Source organism: Anomalospiza imberbis, chromosome 24 (genome assembly GCF_031753505.1).
Source record: "Anomalospiza imberbis isolate Cuckoo-Finch-1a 21T00152 chromosome 24, ASM3175350v1, whole genome shotgun sequence".
NCBI lineage: Eukaryota > Metazoa > Chordata > Aves > Passeriformes > Viduidae > Anomalospiza > Anomalospiza imberbis.
In genome coordinates this window covers 6,256,732-6,265,358 of record NC_089704.1, presented here as the reverse complement: position 1 = coordinate 6,265,358, position 8,627 = coordinate 6,256,732, and the positions used below count along the sequence as shown (strand labels likewise).

At 52.9% G+C, this 8,627-nt stretch overlaps 1 protein-coding gene across 1 annotated transcript; it reads right to left on the bottom strand.

The window, feature by feature from the left end:
• Positions 1 to 322: 322 nt before the first annotated feature.
• Positions 323 to 8,267, bottom strand: ANKK1 (ankyrin repeat and kinase domain containing 1). Its single transcript, XM_068172191.1, has 8 exons — positions 8,018 to 8,267; positions 5,954 to 6,248; positions 5,452 to 5,603; positions 4,538 to 4,587; positions 4,298 to 4,453; positions 3,957 to 4,075; positions 3,033 to 3,078; positions 323 to 2,719 (listed from the first exon to the last, which is right to left on the bottom strand). Exons 1-8 carry the CDS (start codon positions 8,203 to 8,205, stop codon positions 1,371 to 1,373), a joined length of 2,355 nt encoding a protein of 784 aa, XP_068028292.1. The 5' UTR covers positions 8,206 to 8,267; the 3' UTR covers positions 323 to 1,370.
• Between the last annotated feature and the right edge of the window lie 360 nt (positions 8,268 to 8,627).

Genomic DNA, 8,627 nt, shown 5'->3' with positions numbered 1-8,627 from the left:
CTTTCTGGGTAAATATTTCAAATGACACCGAGCAGGGGAGACATTTGCTGAATCAATACAGCTGAAGCTGAGGGAAGGAGCTGCACAGGAAGGTCTGAGCATCCCAAGAATTCCCTCTAGCCAAGCCATTCCTCCTCGGACAAAAATTAGGGAATATCAAGAGCAGGTAAATCAGGGAAATGCCAAGGTTTTTTTTTTTTTTTTGGATGATTTTTTTGTGGTTGAAAAAAAAAATCAATTTTTTACACTCCCTGCAACCCAAAATGTCACCAGCATTTCATTTCATAACGTGCCCAGCTCCCCACTTCACCAATGGCAAATGTTAAAAATGAATCATTTCATTACAATTCATTTTAAATTATTTCTAAAGGCTCTGGGGCCAAAGCATTGTGAAAAACTGGGTTTGAATACAATACCCATCAATACCTTAAGTTAATATAAAATGAAAACTACATTAGTGGAGGTTGGGCATTTTAACCCCTCTTTTTAACCCATTTAATCTCATGTTGTCAGGCAATAACAGCTCCCCTGCAGAGCTGGGGTTGTTTGTTTCTATTTCAGCCTGTTCCCAGCTCAAGGCCATGACAAGTCACCCTCCCAGCAGGCACGTTTGGGGAAGCTCAGGAGGCACAGCAGGGCTGTCAGAGCTGCACACCAGGGCTGCTCACTGCCACAAGGGAATCAAATCCACCAAGAAGATGTTTTTCACAGGACTGATCGAGCTCTGGAACATCTCCCTGAAGGAAACCAGGAATTATTTCCCCCCAGAGAGAGGACTCAAACCCTGACCTGCAAGCAGCCAGACCTCGTGTGTGATTATGCTGGAATTTCTGTTCCCTGTGTTGCATCCATTTCAATACTCTCTAGCAGAGATTTTTCCTCCCTGCCTTGTTTTATTTGATTCTTGTTACAGAAAGGAGATGTCAGGAAATCTGACACGTTGCTGTGCCAGCAGCAGGTGAGAATCTCACGATTCAATTCCCACCTGTGCCAGGGCCATTTTACACCAATTTTCTCTGTAGGAAAACATGGAATGAAAGCAATAAAAGCTGTGGAAGATGTGTGTGTGTGCTGTGCACAGCTTCAGCACTGCCTGCATGAACAGGGGGTGCATAAATCCCTGCTCAGGAAGGATTTAGTGGGAAAGCACTGCCTAAAGTATCAGCAAGCCAAAACATTCTACAAGCTTGGGAAAGAACTTGTCATCAAATAACTTCATTTTCTTTTGCTCTCTTAGTGTTCACGCTTAAAAATTTCCATTTAAAAAGGGGAGATATTTTCCTGTAATCAGCAGGTGACAGGACAAGGAGCTTTAAGGGATCACAGCCAATGTGGGAAAGCTCAAGCTGCAAACTCCAGAGCTGACGAATTTACAAATCTGTCCTTCCCGGGATAAGCCTGGCTCTGGGGATCTTCAGATCGTTCGGAGTCCTGTTCGCAGGTTTGCTCCCCGAGGCCTCCTTGCCCTGGAGCAGGGTGATGATGTTCTCCCGCTGGTGCCTCACGGCCAGCTGCAGCGCCGTGCACCCAGTGATGTCCTCCACGTCCAGCAGGGCCCCCGCCTTCAGCAGGGTCTTGATGATGGCCATGTTGCCCTTGAGCACCGCCAGGTGCAGCGGGGTCCAGCCCACCTTGTTCCTGGCGTTGACGTCGGCCTGGCACTCCAGGAGGTTGATGACGCTGAGGAAGGAGCCCCTGAGCACGGCGAAGTGCAGGGGGGCCCAGTGGGCCCTCTCGGCCGTGTTGGGGTTGGCCCCGCAGCGCAGCAGCTCGCTGACCACCGGCTCGTCCCCGTAGCGCGTGGCCAGGTGCAGGGGCGTCCAATCCATGCTGCCCTTGGCGTCCAGCCGGGCGTGGCTGCCCTTCAGCAGCCGGATGATCTCGATGTGCCCCTTGAAGGAGGCCAGGTGCAGGGGGGTCCAGCCTTTGTCCGTCCTCAGCTCCACGTTGGCCCCGTATTTGATGAGTTTCTCGCAGATCAGGTACTTGCCCCTGACCACAGCCAGGTGCAGGGCGCTGTAGTGGTTCTGGTCCAGGCTGTTGACGGAGATGCCGTTCTTCAGCAGATACTGCACCACCCTGAACTTGCCCCTCTCCACAGCCACGTGCAGCGGGGTCCTGAGGTTCTTCTGCTTCCTCTCCAGGTCGGCTCCCTGGCTGGCCAGCAGCTTGACCAGGCCGACGTGCCCGAAGCACGCGGCCACGTGCAGGGCGGTCTTGCCATCCACCTCCTGCGTGTTGGAGTCGGCCTGGCGGGACAGCAGCACCCGCGCCACGTTCTCAAAGTTGTTCTGGGCCGCCAGGTGCAGCGGGGTCCACCCGTCGCGCTCCTGGGCGTCCGCGCGGGCCTGGTGGTCCAGCAGCAGCCGCACGGTGCGGTCGTCGCCGTGCTGGGCCGCGAAGTGCAGCGGGCTCCAGCCGTCGTCGTCGGCCGCGTTGACGTCGGCGCCGTGCTCGATGAGGACGGAGCAGATCTCGGGGAGCCGGCGCTGCACGGCCAAGAGCAGCGGGGTGCAGCCGCCGCCCGCCGCGCGGTTGACGCCGGCCCCGCGGCCCAGCAGGAAGCGCACCTTGCCCACGTTGCCCTGCATGACCAGCAGGTGCAGCAGGCTCAGGCCGTTCTCCTGCACCCTGCCCAGCTCCTCGGGCGCCAGCTCTTCGGGGCTCCCGGCCTCCTCCCTGTGCGGAGGTGGGAGAGGAACATCCTGGTTGTCTTTTCCTAAAGGCAGGGAGGCAAAACGGGAGAAAAAGAGTGAAAATCTCCCAGGAAGGGAGGGAGAGCTTGTGATTCTTTGTGGAATGACATGAAATGGAGCCATTTGAGAGATAAGGAATATAAAATAAGGCCAGACAAGCACTGGGACATTTGGCCTCTCTCTCTCACAGTACCTATTTCCTGAATGGTTCATTTTCCTTAACTTAAAATGTCGCCCACTTGGAAAACCTTATGAGCCACATCCTTCTGCAACAAAACAGACTTTTATAGCTTCCCCTTCTTTAATTTTCAATTCTAAAGCCAGTCCCCTACTTACCCCCACTCCTGGTGTCTCGGGGGAAGGCGAGCTCCTCTTTGTCACTCTTCTTGTCAGAAAGGAGGAAAGGAAAAGGATAAAACCAGAGTGTTTATTTGCATTCTGTAACATTTGCACAAAGCCCTTTGCTGCTGCTCTGCAGTTTTGTGTCATCATTTGAGAGTTTTTTTATCCAATCCTGGTTTTGCACCCAAAACTCAGCTAAGCCACACACACACACACAGGAGGAATGGGGGAGCCTGAAGATGATCTCTGGATATCCATGAGCTTTTCCTCCTTGTGCTCATTTGCTCCCAAACCCACACATATTCTACTTCCTGACTGCATGGCAGCATCCCAAAATTATTCCCTTTGTTGTTTAGGGACCCCCAAGCCCCAACTTCTTCAAGCCTCTGCTTTCTTGCACAGCTTGGCAAAACCCTCTAAATAACAATAATTCCCAAGTCCTATCTCTGCCTGTTTTCTAGGGATAATTATTCCAGTAGCTGAGATTACCTCGTGACTATCCAGAAGCCTGATTTTTTTTCTTAGCCAGAGAAACATGGGGATTTAAAACTATTTAAAAAAAAAAAAAAATCTGTAAGAGTTGTTCAAACTAGAACATTCTCAGTTTTGTGCCATGAACAGAAGCCTGTGATTCTGTGTTTGCTTGTGTTTCTTTTAGCGACTGAATGATAAACCCACTTCACCTGAGCAGGTCCAGAAAAGGGTTTTCCTCTCGGACTATTTATCATTTAGTGCATTTGTTAATTAATTTGCAAGTGTTTTATCCCCATAAACGAATTACTGAGGCACAACCTGTGCAGGCACCCTGCGAAGATGCTGAGGTGCATCTTTGGGAGGGGAAGGAGCCTCAAGATCTGGTAAGAACAAGGAGCAGACTCAGAGGACTTTCCTGAGAGGCCCAGGGGGGATTCTCCTCACCTGCTGGCTCCTGGAGATGGCCGGTTTGTGGGACATCTTCCTGACCAGGCGCTCGTTCTCTGGGTCCTGCACCAGGCTCTGGATCAGAGCCAGCAGCACGTCGGTCTCCACGGGGATATCTGCCAGGGCAGAGCAGTTCAGCTGTGCAGGCTGCCCCCAGCTCCAGAGCCAGGCAGGACCCACGTGGGAAGGGAGGGAAAAGGGACGAAGGGATGTGTGACAGCAAAAGGGCACCAAGCTGTTAAACCTCGGAGACGGAACTGGGAAAACTGGACACAAACTTATCCCCTGCTTACCAACCCACGGGGCTGACCCTTGGCTAATCCACAGCCCAGTCCCACCTGCAAAGCTTGGCCTTTGCTTGGGGTCCTGGTCCCAACACCTCTTCATCAGGTCGACCATCTGGTGGCACTCCCCGGGCCAGTCGTCCCTGACGAGCTCCAGCCCCGGCCTCTTCCCCGCTGCCACCTTCACAATGATGGCCATCATGTTGGCCCCTGGGAAAATCCAGCACACTCTGGGTTTTCTCCCTGGGAAAAGGGCTGGAATAAACATTCCACGGGCACGGGGTTTGTGTTTACCTGTGTAAGGTTTTTTCTGCATGAGGACCTCCCAGATAACGATCCCGAAGCTGCGGGAGAGGAGAGACTGTGAGTACTTGGACATGAAATGCACTTATTGCTTCTGCCTTCGGGAGAAATGGGAAGATCGGGAAGGAAGTTGTTCAGGAGGGAAGGATTTCATCTCCCACAGCAGAAGGATTTCATCCCCCAGGCCAAAAGAATCAAGCTTTATGATTCTGCCTCATGCACCTCCCTTAAGAATGGGGCCATCACCCTCCAAAGGGTCTGAGCCGTGCATGAGTGACTCGGAGCCTTTCCTGGCAAAGTCAGGCTCTCAGTGCCTTTTTTCCACTTTATTCCCATTGGGGTTTTGAGCCCTTGGCTCCTGCAAGTTCCTGTGGCCGTGCAAATCCTCCTTTCCTTCTTGCCTTGGGTTACTCTGTGCTGCAAAGGCTGAGGAATTTCCAGACATGGGCATGGAGCTCGTGTGAATGTGCTGCAAAGCTCCTTGCCCAAAATCCAAGCTGAAATCTCTTCTCTGCCTGTTCCTTACCAAAATGAAGCTGAACGCTGAGGCAGATAAGCCAATACTGGAATTGTTTTAAAATCAATCTCAGCGGCGACTGTGATGACAGAGCAGCACTGGCTGCTGTGGGCTCTGAGCTCACTCGTTTTTATGGGAACAGGGTGTGATGGCACCTGGGGCAGTGCAGCCTGCAGCTCCCGTGGGAGGGTGCATTGGGATGATGATTATCCACAGAGAACCCCCCTCCCTCTCAGTCTCCACCACGGAGGTTGGGGCACCCCAGTGTGTTCCCCACGTTGTAGGAGGCAGAAAACCAAAACTTAAACAAACTGAGGCAGTGTTCAGCACCCCCTTGCTGGGTGTCAGAGCCCGGGGACACCCCTGGCTGCCCTGGCTCAGCCCTCACCTGTACACATCATACTTGATCCCCGGGGGCTTGCTGTTCTGCAGGAACATTTCGGGGGGGATGTAGCTCAGGGTGCCCCTCAGAGCTGAGCTCTCGATGTACTGCATCCTGCTGGATTGCTCCATCCACTTGGACAGCCCAAAGTCAGAGATCTGCAAGCAGGAACAGGGAAACTGCCCCAAATGCTCACACTCTCCCCTCCTGCTGTCCCCAGGACATCCCCCCATCTTTGGGATCAGGGACAGGAGGAGGTGTGAGCGGCTGGAACTTGACAAAACCCTGACAACCTGCAGCCCCTGAGTCCAGCTGGAACCTTCAATTCCCAGTGCTGGCCCAGAGTCCCTGTTTGATCCCGAGAACACCGTGTAATTTGCTCACCAGCTACTTGTTAAGCACCCCACAGGTCACTCTTTCATGGAGTGTTCCTGAAGAACCTGATTTACTGGGATCCTGGACTCGTTTGGCAGAACTAGCCTCGCTCTGATGTGAGGAATGGCCGTACCTTGACGTGCATGTTCCCATCCAGGAGGACATTCCCAGGCTTCAGATCCAAGTGCAGCAGAGGAGGGCTCATGCTGTGCAAGAAATTCATGGCCAAGCCCATCTCATGGATCACCCGGAATTTCAGCTGCCAGGACATCCTGTGGGTGGGAAGGATTCTCTCCAAGGACCCCCTGGCCATATATTCCATCACTATCCCCAGAGGGCTGTTGCACACCCCGTAGATGGTGACAATGTGCTGGAATTTGATTTTCTCCATCTTGCTCGCCTCCTCCATTAGACAGTTCATGCTGGTCCTGGAAAATTGAAAATAAAAAATAAAAAATACAGTGGGAGCAAGAAATTTTATCAGTTGATTCACAGGCTCAGTAACTGTAGTAACTTAGTGATACCCGGCCTTTCCAAGCACTGCCTACCCCAAAAAGATTCATCCCAAATTCCCCCTTGAGTTGATGATAATGCTGCCACACAGTGATCTTTTGCAGATTAAAATCTGACATGGATAGTGTTGTGACTTCTCAAAATGAGCTGAGGTTTATTTGGGCAAAATCAGCCACTACAGGGAAAGAGATTAAAAACTTGCACTTGATTCAGTCCTTAGCAGTGAGGACAGAGAGCCTGTGCTTGTGACACTGCTGAAATGGCTTTAAACTGACACAGGGCAGGGTTACATGGGGAGGAATCCTTCCCTGTGAGAGTTGGGAGAGCTGGCATGGAATTCCCAGAGGCTGCCCCATCCCTGGAAATGTCCAAGGCCAGCCTGGGATAGTGGAAGGTGCCCCTGGCCATGGCAGGGAGGGTTGAAATGAGCTTTAAGGCTCCTCCCAGCCCAAAGCACTCTGTGGTTCCATGGAATTCCCAGTGTTCCCCTGGCAGCAGGATGCCAGGAGCAGGCACAGCTCCGTGCCACACCCTGGCCACTCCTGCAGCTCCACCCGTGCCTGCAGCTCTGTCCCTGGGCACGGTGACTCTGCTCCCAGGGGAGCCCTGGCACGTCTGCTGCTGGCTGCCAGCTCTGGCAGACCTGTTTCTCCAAATTCTCCAAAGGTTCACCCCTCCTGACCTGCTGAACGAGTTTGGGGGAGCAGCCAAGCAGCAAAGTGCCAGGAGTGCCTTCAAAAAGCACACCCTGGCAACGGAGCTGAGCTGCCAGCTATTAAGCCAGGCCATTAATTGATCTAAATGGGTTCAGCCAAGCAAAATCTTCTGCCAGATTTCCTCTAGCAGGCTCCTCACAGTGAGACCTACCCACGGGTTGAGAAATCTCAGGTATTTTACTACAATTGATAAGATACAGAAGTAAAACTGATTATTTGACTCTTTCCCCCCCCCCCCCCCACAAACAAGAACAAAATGCAGATGTAAAATCTTCAGAGCAAACTGAGGACAGTCAGTGCTCAGTCTGAACTCAGCTGTTGTCTGTAACAAAAAATCACAAGAGTGAGATTTTTATCCAGGCAGGTTCCTCCCAAATTGAACGGAATAAAATTTTAAATTAAATAAGTCCATCAACTCTGCTGTTTTTCCATCAGCTCTGCCTGCATTGGATGTGTTATCAGCAGTGGTTGTGATCACCTGGCCCTGCTCCATCTCCAGACACAAGGTGGGTACCAGAAGAGTCTCTGGTGAGAGGCAGAGCAAGAAGCAGAGAGGAGCTGCAGGTGCACCACAGAGAGGAAAGACATGTCTGGAGGCTACGGGAGCAGGGCAGCAAAACCAGCTGTAAATCCTCTGCCCCTCATCTTTAAACCTGGTGCTTTTGGTGATGAATTCAGTTTGATTGATAAACCCCAGCCCCAATGTCCAGTGGAAGCTGTAAATAACCCACCAGGCTGCTTTTATCTGTGCTTATGGTGCTGACCTCAGCCCCAGCTTTCAGCCCTGCTCTACTCCCCGTGTTCCTTGTGTCCCTTTGCACGTCCACATACGAGAGAGGGAAAGGCAGAACTCCTATTTCCCACTCCCTTTGGGTACCCAACCCTCCCCAAGGAGCAGAAGCTCCTTCCCGCAGAGTTTTATCCCCCAGTCCATCCAGCTGGGATGGCCCGAGCTGAGCAGGGGTTACCTGTCCACGCTGGAGTCCTGCAGCAGGTACGGGGAGCACTTCACTGCATAGACCGTCCTCCACCTCCTGTGCTTCACCTGGTACACGTGGCCAAAGCCCCCGCTGGCCACTCGGAGCCAGTCATCCTCAAAATCCTCCTTGGTGAACACGGTCAGGCTGCCCAGCGGCCGGCCCCGCTCCGTGCCCATGGCACAGCTGGCTCTGCCCGGCTGCTGGGGAGGCACCGGAGCTCCTCCTGCCCTGCCCTGCCCTGCCCGGGGAGGTGGGGATTCACCTGAGGGGAGCCCTGGCAGCTCCTGCCAAGAGGTGGATCCTCAGCGTGGCTGCTCAGCTCACGCAGGAGCTGCGTGGCTCAGCTGCAGCCTGGGGACGTGGCTCTGCTCTCTCATATCCAGCACTGCATGGGCAAAGCTGTTGTATTGTGTGTCCTGGCTTTTTCAAACCCAGACAATTGTGTTTTTAAGTTTCACGTTTTGCGCCGGTTCTGTTACGGTTCATCCCTTTACCCCCATTTCCCCCATGGTTTTACCCTGAACTACCCCTTTCCTTGTATGTCAATCCCCTCCTCCTTCCCTGATGTCAATCTCCCCCCCGTTTGCTGGATCATTCC